This window comes from Lolium perenne, chromosome 2, assembly GCF_019359855.2.
Source record: "Lolium perenne isolate Kyuss_39 chromosome 2, Kyuss_2.0, whole genome shotgun sequence".
Classification (NCBI taxonomy): domain Eukaryota; kingdom Viridiplantae; phylum Streptophyta; class Magnoliopsida; order Poales; family Poaceae; genus Lolium; species Lolium perenne.
Window position 1 is genome coordinate 64,178,341 of NC_067245.2, and position 22,714 is coordinate 64,201,054.

A 22,714-nucleotide genomic window follows, 5' to 3' on the forward strand; every position below is an offset into this window, starting at 1 on the left:
GTTTGTTTGTAGCTTAGAGAACCTCCGACGATGATCTAAATCTTCTAGTTTGTATATATCCCATATTTTTTTGAACAAGGAGTGCCCCGAAGGGGCAGGAAGCTTTTCATTAAACGCAAACGGTGGCGGTACAAAAAGTTACAAAGGACCCCATAAGATCTAAAATTACATATAGATCCCTAGCATTTGCAGAAAAGACCTCACTAAAAGATGAAGTAAAGCAATCAGATCCTTCTCTTTCGCCACCGTCGAGCCAGAGAGCTGCTACGCCGCCGTCATGCGAAGAGGCGGGGACGAAACCACTTGCCTCCACGCAGCCGTAGTATGCGACTGCAACCCTCAGGAAGAACCTCACAACGGAGGTTGAAACGCCGGAGTCCATCGCCGGCAATTGGATAGGCCATGGAGTGGCCTTGGAGCTGCTCAAGAAAGTAACTCCCCACCTCCGGAAAGCAGAGAAAACACCGTCGTCACCATCTTCATCTTCCACCTCGCCTCCACGGCCGGCCAGGTCGATGTCGAGGATGTCAAGGGCGCACCTTTGCAACCCGCAGTGCTTATTGCAGGGGGGCTTGGCAGGAGTAGCAAACGATTCCATCCCCCGCCTTGGGGACTTGACATCGCCGCTGCTCGGCCATCCACCGGTGCCGCACCAACACACCAGGGAGCCCTTGCTCATCTCCAACGATCCACCGTCCTCCATCCGTCTTCCCCACCCCTCACCACCATGGCCGGCCAGTGGGAGAAGAACGAATAGAACAAACATGGAGATCGAAGAGGAAGAGCAAACCTTGGGCTTATTGACGGAGATCCTTGGGGGAAGGTCGAGCGGCGCCATCTCCGACCGCCGGAGCTCCATGCCGCGCCGCCTCCACCACCAAACACACCGGATCTTGCCCAAAAGATCAGGTGCTAGACTCCCAAACGATGGCATCCAGCCGAAAATACAAGATCTGAACCTATCTACAGAACCGGCGCCTCCCCCTCCCCATCTCCGGCCGGCAGCGCCGCCGGAGAAGGGACGGGTTCGGCCCGGCCGCCCTCGGTCAACGGGCAGAAGAAAGGATGGGGGCAGAGAGGGAGGAAGAAGGAGAGAGGAGCGGTTCTGACGTGGATTTCGGTTTGATGTTGTATATATCCCATATAGACTCCCATATAGACTATCATCTACGAAAATCTTGTCCTTTATATCTTAAGAAATTCATCCTCCATATTTTCTCATATATTTTATAGTAATATCATGTAACTATCGTTTTGCTATGGCTCTATTCCAATGGACATAGTTTATACAATTCACACATTTACCTTATATTACAACTCTTCTCCCACCTAACTCCTACCATTTTAGACTTTCGTGAGGCTTCACTCGCCAAATCAATGGTGATCGTGGCTAGTTCTTGTACAAATAATCTGCTTTCTATAAAACTAAGATACTTCTAAACATACTCTTTTTAAAAAGGCTCTCGTGACGGTGAGTTTGTTAAGGAGGTGCTCATGAACTCATCGATGTCCCCATCTCGCGTGAGCTCTTTGCAACATTCACAAACTGAACACCAATGGCATATTTAGATTAATATTATTAAATATAAGTAAGAAAACTTGCACTTGCGAGCAAGAAGAAGAGGTGAATGTTCGATACCATGATGGCTTCAAGCCTGGCCATAAAAAATTTACACACCAAAGAGATGAATGGCATGTTAGAATGATGGCGAGATGCATATAAAATATGACAATTTAGCTTTAGATATCGGATGACTAAATATTTCTAGAGGGAATTGGCCATGTTTTAAGCAAATTATTGGATATTGCTGATAGGGCAAAAAAATGGAAAATGAATCAATTGCAAATCAAGGTTTGTTCTGTGGCTTAGTACTTAGTAGGAAGATGATAATTTAGCTTCAGATATCTGATGATTAAATATTTGTAGAAAGGATTGGCCATGTTTTAAGCAAATAATTGAATGTCGCTGACAGGGCAAACACTGGGAAACGAATCCATTGAAAATCAAGTTTTGTTTGTGACTTAGTCGGAAGATGACAATTTAGCTTTAGATATCGGATGGCTAAACTTTATACGGAGAATTGGCCACATTTTAAGCAAATAACTGAATATCACCGGTAGGGCAAACATTTGTGGAAAGCGAATTCATTGAAAATCAAGGTTTGTTTGTGGCGTAGTAGGAATAAAAAAAATCAACAAGACAAAAAAGTACAAAACCACATGTCAACTTCTCAAGCACCGCATGAGAGGACAACCTTTTTTCTGGACGACGCCTCGAGATAACCGAAAAACCAAACCCAGTAGCAGCTCAGCTGCAGCAGTGGCCATGGACGACAGGCCTCAGCCGCCGGCGGCGACGCCGACGCCGGCGCCGCAGTCCCTGTTCGTCACCTCCATGTCCGCCCCGGGCTCGCCCTACTCCGCGCTCCACCCGCTCCTCCTCCCGTCCCCGAACCCGCACCTCCTCCTCAAGCCCAAGACGTTGACCCTCTCGCTCTCCTCCTCCTCACTCGCCTCCTCCTCCCCACCCGCCCCCGCCTCCGACGCCTGGGAGCTCGTCCACCCAACAGTAACCGTTGCCGCCGCCTCCCCCGTCGACGGCGGCCTCGACGACTGCGCCATCTTCCCCCCGCGCCTCCACGAGGGCCTGGGCCTTGAGGCGGAGGCCGAGGAGGCGGCCACCAAAGAAGAGAAGGATGAGGAGGAGACTGATGATGAGGAGGAGGACGAGTGGCTGTGGGGGTGGGGGAGGTGCCGCGCGGCGGCGAAGCGCGCGTGGGCGGCCGGTGCCGGATCCGTGCTCGTCCACGGAGACTGCGGATGTCCCGCGGTGAGGCCTGCCGTATGGTCCGCCGCCGCGGCCGCCGTTGTGGTTGGGGCGCTGCTGTATGTGCGCCGCCGGGACAGGAGGGAGAGGGATCTCCTCGTCCTCCTCTCGCAGGAGAAGGATAAGGTTTGTGGATCTTTACAGCCTTTGGTCATGATGTGAATGCAATCTGCGTGTGTTTGGCAGATTTAGAACTGGTCAATGCTTTTTTTGGGAGAATTAGAACGTATCAATGTAGTCTTGAGTTGATTGAACCCAAGAGATTTTGTTAGGAGTTGTCAACATTAGAAACTGGTGATATGCTTCAATGTAGTATTGAAGTAATTCAATTTCTGGGGAAGTTGAATTGATTGAGCACAAGTGATTTCCTTGGTAATTGGCAATTCGATTTGGGAAGCCAGCAGTGATTTTTTCTATTTGTTCTTACAATGGTTGATATTAGGGAAAACCCAGAGATGAACATACATTATCATGTATTCACTCCATTCAATGTTGGCATACACTGTCTTTGGACATTTGGTGTGTTACTTAGTTGATGTTCACACCCTAGCCTCTTAGTCCACCAACTAGTAGAACCAAAAGCCCGAACTGATGAAGAAGGCTAAGCAGCATATACTACAACACCCCATCTTACGTGTGGCTTGATAAGGCCTAAACGTGGATATAAGAGAGCAAGCAAAAAAATTCTAAATTCTGAAAGCGACTTGAACCCAAAACCTTTGCTCTGATACCATATTAAGTTTCGTGCACCAACAGATACCATATTAAGTTTCATGCACCAACCGGTAGAATCAAAGTCTGAACTGCTGGAGAAGGTTGGGCAATCCACATAGACTTCAACAGGGTTAAGGGAAGCGAATGCACTATGGTGTAGATACTTCTTGGTGATAGTGTTTTGCCATGTTCCACAAGTTCCAAATAAATTGCACTTTTCATAGTAGCCTATATTATATTGTTAATTATTATTGTGTACCTTTGTCATATTCCCTTCAGTTAAAACTTACTCAAGAGTTTTTCCTTTGTTCACAAGCTTTGCTTCTAAAACTTTGGAAGCTGGACATTCCTTTATTTCCTATGATGACCCACAACATAATCTGTCCACAGATTAGTGCTTCAAGGTTTCATTATGTATTCTTATGCATTTCTGCATTTCCAAATATGAAAATCTGCATTGGTTAACAAACTGCCAACAATTTTGTTGTCACTTGACTGTATCTTTCTCCATGTACACTCATCTTCTATTGCTCTTTTAAAATCTTAAAAAAAACGTTGACCAACGGGGGAATGATCCCTCCCTTGGCTATACGTTGTTAGGTAGAAATGAGACTCTCCCCGCGGATGGACGCTAGGATGATAACCCGATTAAAGTTCGCCCCTCCCGCGAAATTACCGCGTGATGGGGATTCGAACCCGGGTGGGCTGGCTGCGCACTCGCCTTGCCTTGCTCTTTTAAAATCTTGTGAATAAGGTTTAAAAATGCATTTGGCACTCGGCAGATTACTGAGCATATGTTCCTTTTCTCGATTTGCTTCCCTCGTTACATTCTTATTTATTTTTATTGCAGAGGATAGCACAACTTCTACATCAAATTGCTCTGCTGAGTGATATCAGAACTGGGAGTGAAGCAATTAAAATATTGAGAAACTCTTAGGCGTTGCTTCACCGTGGAAGACGTTTGGTTGTAATACTGTATAGCACTTCGGTTAGGAAGTTACATAATGTTGTATCAGGAAGTACTCCAGGATTGTGTAGCCTAATTATAGCTTAGTTGCGTAATCTTCAATTTATCTGATGTTTGTGTAATTCGAGAACTGCAACTCCTTGGGAGCAAACCTCAAGAAATCAGCTCTTGGTCCCAGTTTGTTCCTAAGATCTGTAAATAGATTGGTGATCACATTGTCAGTTATAAATTTGTCAAAATTGCTATTCAAATTAACATTGAACGCAGTTCAATATACGAAGAATTTATATTTTCAGTTCTGATCTTAATGGGTTCACTGAACCTTGAACCCTTTTGGTTATCTTCTTTAATCCCAGCTAGTACATTCTGTGCAATCATATTTTTCTCCGATGCGATCAGAAATGAACTTGTGCTGGGATAGTGTTCCTGGGTCTCTCATGGGAAGTTGAGCCCACTGGAAATCGAAGGAGTGCCATGGAAACTGAGCATACTGGAGAAGAAAGAAATAGAAAACATCTGTTTATGCTTTTGAATGTTGCCTCCAAATTTGAAAGTTTGAACACACAAAAAGGTATCTGCATGCGAAAATGGTAGTCCAGGACTCTAGGTGGTGACACAATCCCTTAGTGAATCCAGTCAGTTTATGTGAATATGATAGTTTGTCTTGCATTACCATATTCTACTCTGTAATTTAATGCAGTTAACAGTTACCCTTGCTGATGTAAAGCACTATTCGCCATGATTTTTTTTTGGGCGAATGCAACTAATTCACCATAATGGTTGCTTGACCGGGCTTAGTGATGATGTATAATTGTATAAGCTCTGTTTGCTTTAACAATGTATTTCTTGCATTGTTGTTTGTGCAATTCTTTATAATCCCTCCGTTCCACAAAAAAGCTTCTCAACTTTGTCTAGATTTGGATGTATATAAACATATTTTAGTTATAGATACATCCGTATCTAGAAAAAGTTGAGAAGTTTTTTTTTTTTTTGGGGGGGCGGAGGGAGTATAAGAAGTTAAGAACCAAACAAGCAAATGGCTTCCTTTGGGGATCAAATGAGTGGGAGATATGCACTAATTGTAAGTTGTTCTTTCCTTTCCTTTGAAACAGAACACTTGGAACAGAAATCAATGTCTAACAAATATACAGCAGTGAAAAATCGACTAGACTACGAACCAACTCATCGTTATCATCATTCAGAAAAGACAGATAGTTTCAGCTCTTCCTATTCGCCTCCTTAACAAGCACTAACCAATGCTTTGTACAAACAAAATCGAACGTAGTCTGTAGTGAAGAGATCTGCACAAATTCACTGGTAGAAGCGCAGCAAGATCCACATGCAGCACAGAAGGAATCAAACAACAAGTGGAGCAAAACAACATGTCATCTTTTTACAGGCGATCTGGCAGTGGCATTCTATGGGATTGTTTCTGCAGCAGCGTGGCGATTACACAGGGACTCGTCTTCCTCTGAACCGAGTGAGCAGCTGCGAAATGCGAGTAGGAAACATCAGTAAGAACAATGGGGACAAAGAAGTTAGATTCAGTCATGTGGCACTCACCAATCTCCAAACAAGTTAATGTTCAGACAAATTTGGCTTACACTACAATAAAATTAGCAGGCCAGTTGTAAACAGTAAAGCTTTAAAGAAGAAATACATAATGCCTTACCGAAGTAACAATAGGGTGCTGGAAGATCCAACCAACGCTGGGGGTCTTTTGCAGGTATACAGCAGCAGTAGGCCAGAAGCCGCTGTGTCGAAATTCAGCAGCAATCAGATACAGTGGCCAAATATTTCACTGAAGACCAGCTTTCAGATGATCATGTAAAAACGCAATACAGAATTTACAAACCTGAATAGCGCGACAAAGCCATAGGACTCCACCATCATGCCCAAGACAGGCCAACCAATAAGGACAAGGAAAAGGCCGACCCCGAAAGCAATCGAACCCTGCACGTTCAGGTGAATCTTGTTAGCTCATAACTGAACTGGAACTGAACATTCTGGATAGATGACTGAGCTTGCATTGTTACATGTTACAGGACCTTGTGATTCCTAGGCTTGGTGAAGAACTGTACGGTTGAGTTCAGCCCAATGGTTAGTGTAACACCAGACACGAAGAGAATCTGGCAAGCACATGGTGATTAGAAAGGAGTAGGCTGCAGTCAAGTGTAAGTAAAGCAGGAGGATGATACTTACATTCCCCATTGCCAGGAACCCCTTGTCAAACAGCATGATGATCCCAAGAAACGAGAAGAGAACTCCGAACCCAGTCAAGCCCAGCCCAATCTCTGTTGGAACAGTTCGAGCAAAAGTTCAGAAGTGCAGGTGCATTGTGCAGGACAAGCAAGGAAGTGTCAGCAAGTTAAATTACAGAAACCTAATTTAGCAAATACTGTAGCTTAGTTCCACCTGCTCACCAATGAATCTACAGAGCTATATCTAGTTGACAATTTATTCACCAACGAATGATAAAATACTGACACGTGCACAGGTGATTCTTATTGTGAACAGACGCCATGTTCTTAAGCCCAATTTGATTGTGTACCTACCCCTAGATCATCCAAACATCAGAATTAACACTGTCCTATAGGGACGCCCATGCAGAAGCATAGTTTGCCACATTTGACAGTAGCTGGCAAGTAAGAAGCACTAAACGAATACAGGGTCCTGACACAAAACGCCGCTGGATTTGGGCGAGGTTCTACACACCAAACGAGAATAGATGCAACTTGCACAGTAAAGCCATTAGAGATGAATTGTGGGATTCGTAGCTACCATGGACGCGAAATAATCGTTCCAGGACTCAATCATGGTGTCAGAACGAAAAATCCGTCTCAATCTATTACGGCTTTCGGCAGCAGAGTAGCAGACGAGGACAAATCTCCGTCGGAAATTTCACATCAGTGTATCAAACACCACCGAATCGATCTCCCGCCGAACGAAATCATGAATTGCTCGAGGAAGATAAAGGGGGAGGGAGAGTGGGTGGTTGCGGAGTCGCGTACTCTTGCGGTCGCTCACGTCGAAGGAAACCATCGCTTCCGCCGTCCGCTACACCGGCACAACGCAAGCAGCCAGCCACCGCCTGCAACAGGGACGAAAGGTAAAAGCAGTAGTCAGAACCATGGCCAGATCAAGGTGCCGCAGCGCCAAGCCTCCACGAAGCAGTACACCGAAACCCCAGTGGAAATCAAACTCGCAACGCGAAGGAAATCGGCCAAATCTCTCCGGCCGGATCGAAACACCTCGCGAAACGCACGCGAACTGGGGAAGAGGGAGATCGATCGATCGAAGGGTGCCCGCACGCACCTGTTCCGTGCTCCTGCAAGAGCGCGCCTCCACGGACCGGTCGCCGGCAGGCGGGGACGGCGAACTCGGGGAACTCGAGAGGGAGTGGCGAGAGACGAGAGCGGAGGAGGCGGCGATGGGTCGGTTCGAATGAACGGAACGGTTCTGGCAGAGGGAGAGAGATGCCTCCTCTCCGTTCTTATTGCGGGGCCAGATGCGAGTCCCGCGCCGTCGGATCGGCCGGCGCGTGCGCCGAGGCCTCGATCGGACGGTCGCGGCCGGTTCAAAATTGGCCGTTGGGTTTGTGCGGCGCTGAGCGAAGGTACTGGAATCTTCGCCCCGGTGCGGTGTGCCCGGCTGGATAGCTTGCTTCTGAAGTACAACGTCCCTTCGGCTCGAGGTTTTGGGCCATGAGGGCGTTGGGCCAATGGTGCGTGTACACGTGGAGTGTCCTAAAGGAGATCTTAGTTGGCAAATAGTACAAACTTGGATTGGCAGGGCTTTACTTTGAGATTTTACATTTGTATTCTGGCCTTTACTTTCTGTAGGACTTCTTTTTTCAGAAGGGTGCTACTTTGTTAATGCATCAAACCAATGCAAATAAGCAAAATCTGGGCTACGCGATATTCTGAAGAATAGCATCTCCACCGAGCCGACACAAACAACTGTGGCAGCCTGTTTTGGTCCACATAGATAGTAGGACAACGAAAACCCATCCCATCGGTCCAACGGAAACGGATCGACATGCACTGACCGACCCATTCGAAGCCCACATTTGGGCGGGGAATGCGTCTGGGTGGACCGTGCACTTGTCCTCCTGCTTCCGATCTAGGCCTGACGGGCAGTGCCCGTTTTTGCACAGTCATCAATGGCTCGCTTCATCTTCTGCACTGCCATGGATGCCAACACGTGCTTGGAGTCCAGCGTCGCCATTGATGGCGGTTGCATCCGCGTCCTTTTAAGACAAGCACGGGCATTCATGTCTTCAGTCCAAACACCTCTCTCCATTGCCACATCGAGGCATTCATGTCTTCAGTTCAACCATGGGCAATGGGTGGCCGTTCAGAAAGATGAGGTTAGGTCCTCGCGGGCCAAGGCGAAGCTGCAATGCAACCGCGTCTACATCCTCATGGATGTCGTGTCAGTGCTCTACTACACCAACACGTCGACAGGGTGGAGCAACGTCCACCTCCCGGCGGTTGGCTCCTCAACGCCCGTAGGGTGCCTATGTCGCAGGTTCCGCGTGGAGGGCGATGCGATGAGACCAGGCATCGTCACCAGATCATGTCACCGCCGGATATGCGGGAAGACCCCGCCTACGCCCTCAAATCCCCGATGTGGGAGGCATTAATGCATATGGAGTGGGGCTCAATATACCAAGCCGAATTCCTCGGCGGCGACGAGTTTGACTGCATTCAGGCCCCTATCGTGTATGTGGTGGAGGAGGAGGACCTCACGGTCGAGAGGGATCTTTTTTCATCAAGGATATCCCAATCAAGGAGGTGCGAGATGATACCACCGACTACCTCGGCCTCCTCACGTGGCAGGAGGAGCAAGCTAACGCCTTGGGCATGGAGGCTGAGATCTCGTACCAGTTGTTTGATCTGTTCAACAAGGAGGCTATGAAGTTTGACATCGCTGCAGGAGGAGAGCGAGTGGCAGTGCCTTGTCGTGCAGACACGGGAGTCCGCGCTCACTTAGGGGCACCCTGCACACCACCGACGACTCCACAACACTCGCATGCGCCTGCACCAAGGTCGTCATGGAACCAATGGCCATCTGATGTGACTTGGTCACAGATTTGCACCCGATCTTACAAATTGACCAAAGGGAAGAGCGAAGAGTGATGCACATGATGGACTCACACACTCTACAACCCCATACAAAGACGAATTCAACTCTCAATGGCTCGAATAACCACCCCGATAGAATTAACCGAGAAAGACCGTGAGGTAGAGTCTCGGTGGATAGATCGATGATGAACCACCAATTTCAACAAAGAATGCCTTGGATTACATAGGTCATGACCCCAGAGGAATGAAGGAGCTAAGCTCAAGAGGATTTTATTTCCAAATATTTGTCTAACCCTAGAAGGAGCAGCCAAGCGAGTACTTATAGGCCTAGATTCACAGGGGTAGTTTAGCCCTTATTACAAAACATAGCAGAGCCTTACATGTGACAATGAACAGTGGACATGGTGCTGCCAGACATCCAACGACAACACCAGTCCTAATTAGGCAGTACTACTGCTTGCTTTTCAATCACACTTGGGGTTAAGCGGTAATGCCGCTTAACCCCAAGTGTTATCAGAGCGGTAGTACCGACTGTTGCGCTTTGGTTGCTCCATAAGCGGTAGCTTCGGGGTGGTGCTGTGGTTGGTACTCAGCACGGAAATCCCTTGAGCGATAGTGAATCAGTAGCGGGCGGTGATATTGGGCATGATGTTGGGTGTAAATGGAGCAGAAGTGGGCTGGTAGTACCGCTGTGGACACCTTCAACTTCTTCTCCTTGTCTTTTTCTCCTTGGTTCTATGCCTTGGTCCATTTTAAGGAGCTCATTATGGTGGTATGTGATAGCACATAGGGTATTATCATTGAGTAGTATACCATCCAAAGGAGTGTCGAAGTTGCATGTTGAGAGGAGCGAGTTCACCTCTTATTGGAGGGCTTTGGCTCTAGCTCAAATCCTCGGTCCACTTTGCGAACTTGGTGGCCTTGATGTAGTGTTCACTATCAGAGGAGTTGCATCACATCGCCTGCACCGGCCCCTCCAACCGCAGCGGTAGCAACAACAGTTCCAACGCCATTAATGGTCCCGTGGCCGTATCCATGGCCAGCGTCGGTGCTCGTCGGCCTGATCAAGGACGACGAGGAGGACTAGATATAACTAGGCCGTAAATTACAATTGTAAGAGTATATAATTTTTTTTAAATGGGTCGTGTCGCTGGGTGTGACCCCTAAACCAAACGGACAAGTGGGGACACGGCCGAATTTATGTCCGCATCCCCACCTATAAATATACCAAAAGGGAACGGACACAGGAGATGCCCTAATTCAGGTTGTATTTCATAGAACTAATCCAACTATTGGCTTTGCTGAACCGGACTTCTTTATAGATTTTTACAGGCTCTTTGTGCTAGGATATTGTATGATTGGTTATACGTGATTTTCCTTAACAAAACAAGAGTATTTAACTAGTGATAGCTAATTTAACATTCGTGAAAACTGCCATTGTTCTGTTGCCATCACATGTTCTTTGCAGAGAATAGACCAACTGAAGGTCACATGGAATTCAAACGCAAGATGATTTGGCCGTACATATTTTTTCAACAATCTTTGGCACAAATCACTTGGTTTTTAAATTCGCATGAATCAGCAAGTTTATCCTCCGGTGCTGCAATCACTTATACCAGGCATGAGGGGGCAAAAATCACTTGTTTTCTTTTTACCAATAGAAAGAAAGGCCATAACATGATGTAGAAAAACACGATAAAATGCCCTGCAAACTGAATAAATGGTTCAATAAAGCATTTTAAATGCACAATCTTAGCTGACAAGCACAGATTTGCGATGTTGTACCAGTTACAACCACTCTGGTCTTCTCGAGCCAACACCAGACAGCAAATGGAAAGAGCTTGGCCAGGAGCCCAACATCCAGTTGACATTCAAAAATAGTTTTAAGCAAGCATGATTTAAACAGTAGTACGCATCATATAAATCTCTATCTCCACTACTTAAAAAGACTAAAGTGGTTCCTTATTCTGCCATCCACAATACGTCAACTTTGGTCGTCCTTCCCACCTGGGCTTCGGTCGTTCGCTTCGTCAAACATTTTTTGGTTTCGCACGGGCTCAACTGGGCCGAGGCCCAGCTATCTCCTCACGGAACGTGAACCCATCGCCTGAAACCCTCGCCCCTAACCTCGTCATCCTCCTCCCCTGCGCGGATTCCACAACCCGAGCCGCCGACCACCCTCCGCCGCTTGTTCCTACAGTAGCGTGGAGAAGGAGGCCGTCCCTCCCTGTCTCGTGCAGCCGCGGGTCGCGGAGGACAGGGGCCAGGTCGGGGCGGCGCCAGCAATCTGGACTTTTGGGCGGCACCGGTCGCTCAAGCTCCCTGCGTCGGATCCGCCGACGCACACGATGGAGACAAAGCTAGGGCGGACACGACTACTGGATGGGGGCAATCTCCTCGGACCATGCGGCTGCTCAAGATGGCGATCCAATCCATCCTCTCCCTAGCCACCTCCCCTGAGATGGATTGAATTTCTCCCCAGCTTCCAAATTCGGACCATGCTGCAATTCAGAATCACTTTTGCCCCAATCAACTAATCAATATTTTTTGATGCACCGCAGGAGCAGAATAGCCGACAGCAGTTTGAAGTGGATCGGGTAGCTGCTGTTGTCGGCGTGGCTGCCGAGTGGAGGATCTAAACTACGTTGGACTGGTGCCACAACGGTTGACCTCCCCGACACCGTTCGAGTTCCTGGGCGTCGCTACATGCCATAACACGCAGCAAAGTAACTCCCATCTCCTATAATTTGCTGCTATATTCTCAAGAACTGTGTACAGATGTTTGTCCATGATACCCTATGTCGCATAAATGTTTCTGCAGTCCCATCCATTAGTGCAAATGAGCCATTGAAACATGCAAGCAGAGGGTTCTTAGTTCCCCCTAGAAGAAATGCAATCATGACCATTGTGCCTAAATACGTCCATTTATGCCCTGGCCAGATTCTTTAGTTATGTGATAGCAACCTGTACCATAACATGTTATTGATTAACACAAATATATGCTTCATTACAGAGAAATTCTTAGAATTTGAGAAGCCAAAGTATGATGAGAGCAGATCATTACTTCGTTCAGGTCCAGCTGGGTATCAATATTCGAGAAATAAGTTACTCTTCTGATGAAATAATAGCATGGCACATGTATTTTCATTAACTGTTAAGTCCTGCTGTCCATTCATACCTCCGTAAATAGAAAGAAAGGATCAATGTGTAAAAAATATTCCCTCTAACAAATTCTTATTTATAAAATTAATGTAGAACTAAATTTCCAGCTTCTTCGGTTTCGTTGAAAGCATTTTCTGATGATGGCCATTTTCATGTTCCTTTACAAGAGCAATTCGTCATAGAGGGCACCTTATCGGCAAGACGCCCGTGGACCGTGGTGTACATAACATTATCTCTGCAGTTCATGCCTGAGCCGTAGCTAGGCACGCGGCGGCGAGCTGGTCAATGAAGGCGTCACCGCGTCGCTGGGAGAAGGGAAGGACGAGCGGGAGGAGAAGAGAAGCGGGGCTAGCTCGCGCAGCCAGATGCCCATCGACGCCCTGCTCCTGCAGTGCCGCTTTTTCCTATTCTTGAAGGTTTGTCTCACACCTCAGCATTTTCTTCCGAGGTAAACTTATACATGTCCATAATTTATCCCAGCATGATCTGAATCTACCATATATACAATGTTTCCACCGTTGGTCATTTGATGCATGATTGTTTTGGTATATACTTGCATACCATTAATGACAGTATTTCAGCACAAGGGAAGTGTCAGACGAGAATAACAGAGGCATGCCTAAGCATATTTGTTCTCTCCTATTTGCTGCCTTGTACGAGAGGTTTGGATGGCAAAAGAATGTTGAAGTAAAAGAACCACAAGAAAAATGTGTTACAAGATGGGTTCACGTCCTTGTAGAATTTGATGAATCGACACTGGAAATTTATTTGTCATAGATTAGCTTGGAAGATAGGTTCTTTTACGTTTGCATCATGCTAATTGCTGAACTTAACATCTGCAAGTCGCGGATGCCAGACCAATGCCTGCCTGTACACTGGCTGAACACAATACACAAACGCATGTACTGACGCACATACAGCTTAGATATCGAACAGGAAAGATATTTTTTGATGAAGTATAGAAGTAGTAGCTTTTTTAGCAATCTGTATATACTCTTCCGGATCTGAACCTAGAGTTAGCGTTCCAATCTAGAGAAATTAAGAGGAGGATTTCCGCGTTTTCTGACCACCAAATGTTTATGTTTATGCCTACAAAGATATTTTCCGCAAGGGTAAACGCATGAACTTAACATATTTTTAATTTCACTAGATGATTCATTCATACTCCGTTGACAATCTCCAATAGTTTACCCTTGCGTAATTTGTAATTCTACTTTTACCCATTGACGATTATGTTTGAATACTTGAAGATGCCTGTCTTAGTTAGCATAAATTAATTATTGGCATGTCATCCCGTCTGTTATCAGGATTAGTGATTTTCGCGGTCTAATTTGGCAAGAAAATGAAGGAGGCTGAGTTGGTGATGGCGGCATGGGAGAGTGGCGCTGATAGCGGGAAGCTTCTATGACATCGGAGACAGCGCCGAGCAAGGTATGAAACTGAATTATGAATGTTGTGAACTTAATTTACATTCCTATTTCGCAGGCCATGTTTTCATATTAAACGCAGATAAGAACTATATTGCTGAAAAAATAGATACAATTTATCTTTTTTGTGAAACTGATATACATACAAGTTAGGGCTTCTATATAAGAAAGGCTTTGATAAAAAAAATACCCGTTTTTGATGCGCATGTGGCCTGAAATACCACTGTATGAGATAGTACTGCATGGCTCAGGTACCTATCATGAAAACAATCCATTCCGCTTATTAGGTATGAGATAGTGCATGGCTCAGGTTCCTTTAGTTTTGCACTCCTGGTGATAACGTAGGGTTCCAGTGTAGGTATACTGATTGGAGTCATGGTTAATTTCTTAATTGATTATGAGTGGGTTATATATAACCGTGGTATCCTGAATCAAAGGCTCCAATTGTGCTTTGTACTGTGTATTTATACCAACAGATTGCATAATTGCTTATTTTATTTTTTTCATTTCATTTATCTTTACAATTTTGCAGAAGTTGGTCCAAAAGATTTGTGAGTTTTTGATCTAGAATATAGAAACTTGATTCACAAGACTTTCTTCTTCCATAGAAATGATGTTGTATTGGCCTTTTTACAGTGTGAAAACCAGTGTTAAGACACTATACATTGAAGCTATGCGAGGTTTTCAAATATGAGTATAATGTTATATCCAATGGTTTTATTCTGACATTATTAGGTTGATGAATTCTTTATCGTCCAAAGTTTTGTTTTTTCTGCCCGTACGTTGGCGCGCTGCAAGGCATGGGGACATTATTAACTGGAAGTGGAAGTGTTGTATTAAAAGAATCATGTCTAAGTTAGCTCAACGCAAACTATATATACTCATGTTGTAGTTCAGTGTTTTATCTCTTCAATTATCCTCTCCTCCGTTTTCTTTTCTTTTCGAGCAGCTACAAATTGATCAGCTGCATCACAAGATTGGTGCGTTTGTGACCATTACCAGTATAAAGTATACCTTTTAAAGGACATGGGAACAAGATAACATCCTGAGATGACATCTGCTTTATTTTTGCAAATCAAGGTATATCTGAAATTTGTTAATATCTTACATTCTGTGTAATTTGGCTAGGTGTTATGTTCGTTTGTGAAATTGTTACTTCATTTCCTATTTGTTAGGTTGTAGGCAACTACTGTTGCTGAGCATGCGTGTCCTGATCCAAATATTAATTTATATAAACTGCTATATGCATATGGAAGGGTTGAGATTGAGGTTTATGAACTTTGATAGATCCAGAAGTTGAAAATTTCAAGAATAGTAAAAGCTTGGTTCAAACTTATTCAATTGTTGGCTGCTCGTGTGTGGCTATTTTCCTCGTTTTTCCATTTGACTGAGTTTGACTCTGTATTTGATGTCTGCCTATGATTTACTCTAAATTTGATACGGACATGTGCATCCTTCATCTGATTTTTGATATTTTTCAGGAAGGAAACGGAACACCAACTTCGCTCAAATGTATTCTCTATAGCCTTCTGCACTGACCCACAAGGTCTACTGTATGATTAGCATGGTTGTGATGCTCAACATGGCCATTAAATTAAAACGAAGTCCCTACTCTTACAGATATGGTAAAGTGAGTCCTTCAGGCATTTTACAGGAAAAGCACACACTTTTCCTGATTTTAGATTTTGGGTTCTGTTTGCTAATACAAAAAATAGTAGGCATGGTAAAATGCTACAGTTTGTAATTCTGACAGAGTTGCAAATAAAAATATCCATCACTCTGCCATGTTCTAAAATCACTGGCATATTGCGACGGAACTTGCATGTGCATGTATCAGCCATGCTTGCCACCGTGATGTCATCATCCTCTTGTAGTAGCACAAATTTCATTTTCTTCGTTTAACTATTATTATAATTTAGGGTTTTTTTTTGCTCAGGACAAGACCGGTAGCATCATGTATCTATGTGAATAATTGCTTATGAATCAGGATATTTTTCTGTTCAGCAGTTAACAGTTCTCTGGTTTTCAATCAGGATTCTCCTTCATCCAAGCTCTATAGTGAACTGGTTCAGTTCGCACAAAAGACCTGCAGCTCATTGTATGCAGTTCGTGCTGATAAATTGGACAACACTTGACTTTTTAGAGGTGATTTTTCTAATAATGTTGGCCTATTGTGACTTATGATTTTATCGATCTCTTTCCCGCTGATAAATTTGTGAAGAAAACAAAATGCCCTTCATAAGAGCCGATTATATATCAAGTCAAATCACGAGTGCTTCTCTTGACTACTGGTTTGCGGAGAAGAAGAAGGCACTGGAAGTGCCAAGTCAAGACTACTGGTTTTAGTTATTCCATATTTTGTTTAGTGCAGTGATGTTTGAAAGTGCCAAGTCAAACCTGTTATATTTTCTATGTTTGGTACTGATGTAGTACTCATTTTGCTGCCATTATCAGTGCTTGTTGAACAAGTGATATGTGCTATATTTTTTCCACTATTCAATCAGTCTGATTTGTTTAGTGCAAATCTGTGCAAAAAATGACGTTATGTGCAAGAACTACCCAATATTATCTTATATATCAAATCTGGGCAAAAATAACATAGTTCTGGACATGTTTGATATTTGCTCATATTGCAAATCTGGGCAATATATGAAAGTCATATGCATGGATTGCTCATGTATCTGTTATATTCAGCTCTGGACAAATACTACGAAGCTCTGGGCATACATTGTTCAGTATTTTCTTATATTTCAAATCTGTCAAAAAAATATGACTGTTATGTGCAAAAAAAATCTCAATTATCTCATATATTCAAATCTAGGCAAACACAGAACACATGACAGAGCACATCAAAGAGAAAATGGAGGCACACGGATTTTGTAGGACATTTGGATTATACAAACATCCTATTACAATCAGTGCAGGAGCAGTAACGCCATCACCAGACACACTAAAATCCCTATACAAAGCACTAAAGCTTTGAGCAGCAAATCAATTTCCACCAAATGTCTTTGGGCTCTCACAATCGGCATTATGACAAATATCTTTGTAGGACATTTGCAGATTCAAGTATTGAAACTAGGGCTTTTCTCAGTTCTCTCTTCATTGTAGTTGGTTGCTCCTTTTATTTAATAAAATTGTCTATGCCAATTTTTATAGTCGAAGTACACCTAAGTACATATTGTACAGTAATTGGTTACTACAACAGTCACATATAGTACATGCTTCAGTAGGTTAAGTTACTGCAGTTAGACAAAATATTTTAGCACCAGGGTATGACCTCCTAATTTAATATCTTCATATGCAAACCTATATCACTCAAGTACATCTACACTCAAGTACAGATACATATGAGTACAAATACATGTGAGTTATGAATTATATATGCGCATTAAGAAATAAAACTTGAGGACCAGTGGCAACGCACGGGCATTTATACTAGTAAACTAAAAGTATCTTCTCAATGCAATGGTAGAACCTTTATGACACTCACAGAGCACGCACCAAGCCAAACCATAAACAAATAACCATGGATGTGACTGAACCTGTCTTGCACAAATCTGGGAATGTTGAAACCATCAGCGCTATCACAGGAATCATCCTTTGAAAACTGGGGGAAGGGAACGAATCAAGTCACCAAGAAGTTCTCGAAACTTGGTTTAGTATTAAGATTCTTCTCTTCCAGCGTAGTACAACTTAAAAAGCAATGACTGGGACAACCTTCATAGACCATATGTCGATTTAATTTTATGCCATTTCAGCTTCCTATTATCTTTTTTACCACTCGAATATTGTGCAGGAACATCACACAGTACTGCTGTGCCAGGTATATATGGAAGTACCAGAGAACATCAACCATATAAGAACTATAGTATCTTCTGACTAGGGAAACTACGAAACATCAATAACATGGCGGGTAGCTGGCTTCAATGCCATGGATGGACATAAGCCAACAAACAACAATCAATATCCACAGTTGGTAGCTCTAGCTCAAATGTCATGGTATCAAACAGCTATTTTCAAATTTCAATCGCTGCATGGAAGTATATCAGAAATTTCACGAAAAATATATGGCAATGTTGATATATTATGAAATGTAGATACCGTTGAAGTGTTAAGCCCTGCATGTTGTATTGTACCAAAGTCTGCAAAACCAGTACCATTTCAATCTAATAAATTATGATGCTCACACAGCATAAAACTCCATGTTTGTTTTTAATGCACCCTGAGGCATTTTAAAAGGAGACCCCATGCTGATTAGGTCGATGAGAATTTAAGCATTGGCAACTAGCATAAAGCATTGGTGGAAGAAACTGAACCTTCAAAACTGAGTATCTGGTAAAATGTACCTCTCATCTAGCAACACATGACCAATGCATATTCAACTTTAACTACTAACTTAATTTCATATGCAAATGTAGCTGCATAGTGCCCACCCAGCATTGCGATCTGGTATTCTTCATTGGAATGCTATGATTTCCATTCAGTCATCCAACAGTTGACTATCACTCTGAATGTATCAATTGTATATACACAACAAACATGTAGTTAAAAGCTAGATGAGCACACCAGAAAACCTTACAACACCGTGTGTGTCCTGTTTTTTTTTTTAACTCAAAACGTATGGTAATAAGCTCAGCAATATAACATATTAGTACCTATAAGAAATAGCGCAGTCCAAGTGTACCAGGTTGAAAACAAGAACAAAGTTGAAACGAAACTGGCAAGCATACTATTGACACTATTGATGTAAATATCCACTGGCGCAATCTCTTTGCAAAGTTGCAATCTACTACAGACAGTACAGATGGCCTGATGAATCATTCAGTGCACACAGCACACCTGACTGGCATGGCCGCTGATAGGTTACAGCTTGAATATTATAGCAAGGTACCAGATTCATCATGAAACAAACATCAATTCCTCATCACAAACGGATTTCTGATACAGTAGCACTAGTGATAATAACAATAGAAGATAATCTCCAACGAAATGCTAAAATAGCAGCAGTTCTCGGTGGATCAAAGCTCGGGGGTGGGGGGCAGCACCTTACTCCTCGGCCGGGGCCGGAGCAGTCGCCGACGAGGCCTCCGACTCCTCCGCGCTCAGCTCCGCGGGGGGCGCCGGGGCGGCGGCGGCGGCGCGGGCCTTGGCGAGGTCGAGGAGGCGGCGGCTGACCTCCTTGGAGTAGGCCTGGAGGACCTCAATCCCGTCCTCGAGGGAGGCCGGGGAGGCGGTGGCGGAGTCGGAGGCGGCGGCGAAGGCGTCGGCCTCGACGGCGGCGGCGGCGCGCTCGGCCTCGGGCTCGGGGAGGGCGCCGTAGCGCCGGGAGAGGGCGCTGGGCGCGGCCAGGGTCTGCACGACCCGGCGCACGACGGCGTCGCGCGTGCGCTGCGACGGCGGCCAGATGCTGAGCGACGGGAGCAGCGCCTCCGCGGAGGCCTTGTCGGCGGGTGGGGGAGGGGCGGCGGAGTCGGCGGCGGCCTCGGTGGGGGCGGGGTGGGTGCCCTCGGCGCCGGCGGTGGGGGCGTCCTCCGCCATGGTGGTGTGGAGAGCAAGGGAGAGATCTGTGGCGTGCGGAGAGAGGAGAGAGAGGTGTGAGCTTTGGGTTGGAGAGACTTGAAGGGTGGGTCTGATTTTGTTCGAGTCACGGGTGAGGGTGACGGCTCACGTGTCACGACTCACGCCGACACCAATAGCGTGCGCCTCTTGGGTTGGACTATCGGGCTGGTATATGGGTTACTGGGCCGTCAGTTATGCTCTCACTCCAAATGAACACGTTGTGCCTTCTTTTTCGGCTGCCCCTATACGTCGCTCGCGTGCGTGCGAGGCGGTTCTTATACACGGACCAGCTCAGTGCCCACTGCACACATCTCGTCGGATATCAGGCCGAAATATTTTTGCTTTTTTTCCTTTCTTTTTATTTTTTGTTTTTTGTTTAAATTCGATAAATTTCAAGTTTGAAATTAGTTTACATTTGAAAAATTTCTAATTTAAAAATTGTTTGTGTTTGAAAAATGTTCAAAATTAAAATATGTTCATAAATGTTAAATGTCATAAACAATATAATCAAAAATTTGAAATAATGTTCAAGTTCGAAAAATGTTCAACGTCTAAAAATATTTCTATTAAAAAACGATTTCTTGAAAAACAAAAAAAATAAAATCTTGGGTTTTAAAAAATCGGATATAAAAATATTTGTTTAAATTCAAGGTTTTTTCATTTTAAATTTGTTTAGATTTTGTATTTGTTCGAGTTTCAAAAACAAGTTTGTTTTTGAAAAATGTTCACATATTTAAAATGTGATATATTGAAAATTTTCAAAATTTAAATTTGTTTAGATTAAACATTCAAAATTTAAAATATAAATTTCTCAAAAAAATTGGATTTTGAAAATATGTTTAGATTTAAAAATGAAAAAAAAAACATAAAAGAAATAATAGAAAATGAAGAGAAGAAAAGGAGATGTACCTGCTGTGCGTCGTGGCCCATCAAGCTGCAGCCTGGTTCAGGCCTGAGTTTTGAGCCTGAACGTTGGGCCGGGCCGGGCCGGGCTCGAGCTTGCAGGAAACACAATTTAAGCTTAGTTCGAGCTGGGCTTGTCTGGCCAGGCCGAGCCGGGCTTTCTTCTTTTTGGGCCTGATTTGTAAGCCCAAAGGTCGGGCTTGGGCCTAGGAATTTAAGGTCAGAATTTTTCAGGCCCGGCCCGAACCCGACCCAGCCCAAGAAATGCCCAGGTGTACTCCCTGCCTCTACTCTCCGCCTAAAAACGTAAGGGAATCCCGAGGTATATGATAGGGAGTGAGCGACGAAATGTGTTGGGAAATACAAGTGCACGGTTCGACCTCACTTGGCGGTGGCATTTCAGCGTAAATCTGTAGTAGGTCTTGGGTGGTACTGTCATTTACGATGGATTTCTAGCAATGGAAAAATAGAGGACAACGTAATCGTCCAGTTAAAAGAGTTTGGCACATGTCAGTTGACATGGCATCAACAATCAATGGTCTCCCGAAATCGATCCACTTGACAAATATTTGTGGTTGATGACCACTTATCCGCCACAGATAAAAAAAACCTATGGTACATCTTCTACTGAAGTGATATCTACCATGACTGTCGTTTCATCCCAGATGGCTATATAGCCACGAAGAACACCCTTTAACCACGGATTTAAGCCGTGGGTAATAACAACTTTTTTGGTAGTGACCATATGAAATGTTTTTATTGGGTGTTCTTATCAATGATCATTATTTACACTAGAAGGATGCCCCGCTCGTTGCAACGGGAATTTCTCCGATAACTCTAATTTGTAAAAAACAAAAGGATATAAGTTGATTAAAATAGGATGTTATTTGTAGGAAACATGCATGATTCAATCGGCGTAAATAGTCAATAGGCTAATTTAAAAAAAAACTAACTTGAAATGGTTATGTTGTTGGCGGGTAAAAGTTGATGACGTGGATAATTGGATGGCTTAAAAAATAGATGATATGGCTTGCATGTAGAGTATTAATGAATGTTAGTGGGGGATGACATGGACAATTGGATGGCTAATAGAATGGACGATGTGGATAGCTTGCATGTTGAGATAGACAACTGAAATGACCCTCTAGTGAGGTTTTGCTTTATAAGAGATATAGATTTAAAATATTAAACCTTTGGGCATGAGGAGGACTTGTCGTAGTTACATTCATGCCTTTTTAAGGGATTTACCTTTTGTCTCTTCTCAGGGAGGGGTGTTTTGGTTATTTGAGGCACTTATGATATCCCTTAAGTGGGGCTATGTCTTTCGGTAGGTTTTGGAGGCCTTCAGGGACTTTCGTATTGGTGTTATGAATTTTTGCAGTCTTCTCTCGAGTTGCTATTTCAGAAAGACTATCTTGATCTTGGGTTCTAGAGTTTGTGGTATATTTTTGCCTTGTGCTCCTAGATTCATATGGTCTAATGGGTGATGCTTCTGAAAGGATCGTATGCCGCACCTAGAGGGGGGGGGGGTGAATAGGTGCTAACCAATTTTTAGTTCTTTTTCAATTTAGGCTTGACACAAAGGTAAATTCTCTAGATATGCAACTATGTGAATTTACCTATATGACAAGGTCAACAACTAAGTAAGATATAGCTACACAATATATAGGGGAGATAATAGGATAGAGGTAACCAAGAGTGGAGCACGCGGAAACACGGAGTTGATTCCCGTAGTTCCCTTCCTTTGCAAGTGTAGGGATTCGTAGCATAGAAAACAAGAAATTTCCTACCGCGAGAACGAAATCCAAGCCAAGATGCAATCTAGAAGATGGTAGCAACGAGGGGATCACGAGACTAACCCTTGAAGATTTCCAAAGCCTACGAGATTAGATCTCGTTGTTGCAGAAGATGATCACTTGCCGCTTTGAAAAGCGCATAGAAGATCTTGACGGTGCCACAATCGGGCAGCACCTCCGTACTCGGTCACACATTCGGTGTTGATGAAGACGACGTCCTTCTCCCCGTTCCAGCGGGCAGCGGAAGTAGTAGATCCTCCTCGGAATCC

General features: G+C 44.3%; 3 protein-coding genes and 1 long non-coding RNA gene across 5 annotated transcripts; 2 read left to right on the forward strand and 2 right to left on the reverse strand.

The window, feature by feature from the left end:
- Positions 1-2,262: 2,262 nt before the first annotated feature.
- Positions 2,263-4,803, forward strand: LOC127332801 (uncharacterized). Its single transcript, XM_051359145.1, has 2 exons — positions 2,263-2,953; positions 4,392-4,803. Exons 1-2 carry the CDS (start codon positions 2,327-2,329, stop codon positions 4,476-4,478), a joined length of 714 nt encoding a protein of 237 aa, XP_051215105.1. The 5' UTR covers positions 2,263-2,326; the 3' UTR covers positions 4,479-4,803.
- A 746-nt stretch (positions 4,804-5,549) lies between these two features.
- Positions 5,550-7,980, reverse strand: LOC127332802 (vesicle transport protein GOT1). The gene is made up of 7 exons (XM_051359146.2): positions 7,824-7,980; positions 7,520-7,599; positions 6,711-6,802; positions 6,557-6,637; positions 6,364-6,461; positions 6,181-6,262; positions 5,550-5,996 (listed from the first exon to the last, which is right to left on the reverse strand). The coding sequence occupies exons 2-7, from the start codon at positions 7,548-7,550 to the stop codon at positions 5,958-5,960; spliced, it is 423 nt and encodes a 140-aa protein (XP_051215106.1). The 5' UTR covers positions 7,551-7,599; positions 7,824-7,980; the 3' UTR covers positions 5,550-5,957.
- Positions 7,981-11,535: 3,555 nt separating this feature from the next.
- On the forward strand, positions 11,536-16,687 carry LOC127332804 (uncharacterized). Of its 2 annotated transcripts, XR_007870718.2 has the most exons (5): positions 11,542-12,321; positions 12,925-13,173; positions 14,065-14,188; positions 15,134-15,264; positions 15,666-16,687. It is a non-coding gene; the product is annotated as an uncharacterized lncRNA (long non-coding RNA). The 2 variants fall into 2 exon arrangements; XR_007870717.2 differs by having other exon boundaries at positions 11,536-12,321; positions 14,065-15,264.
- A 2,206-nt stretch (positions 16,688-18,893) lies between these two features.
- LOC127332803 (MFP1 attachment factor 1) lies at positions 18,894-19,824 on the reverse strand. The gene has a single exon (XM_051359147.1). It carries the CDS (start codon positions 19,723-19,725, stop codon positions 19,234-19,236), a length of 492 nt encoding a protein of 163 aa, XP_051215107.1. The 5' UTR covers positions 19,726-19,824; the 3' UTR covers positions 18,894-19,233.
- Positions 19,825-22,714: the final 2,890 nt, after the last annotated feature.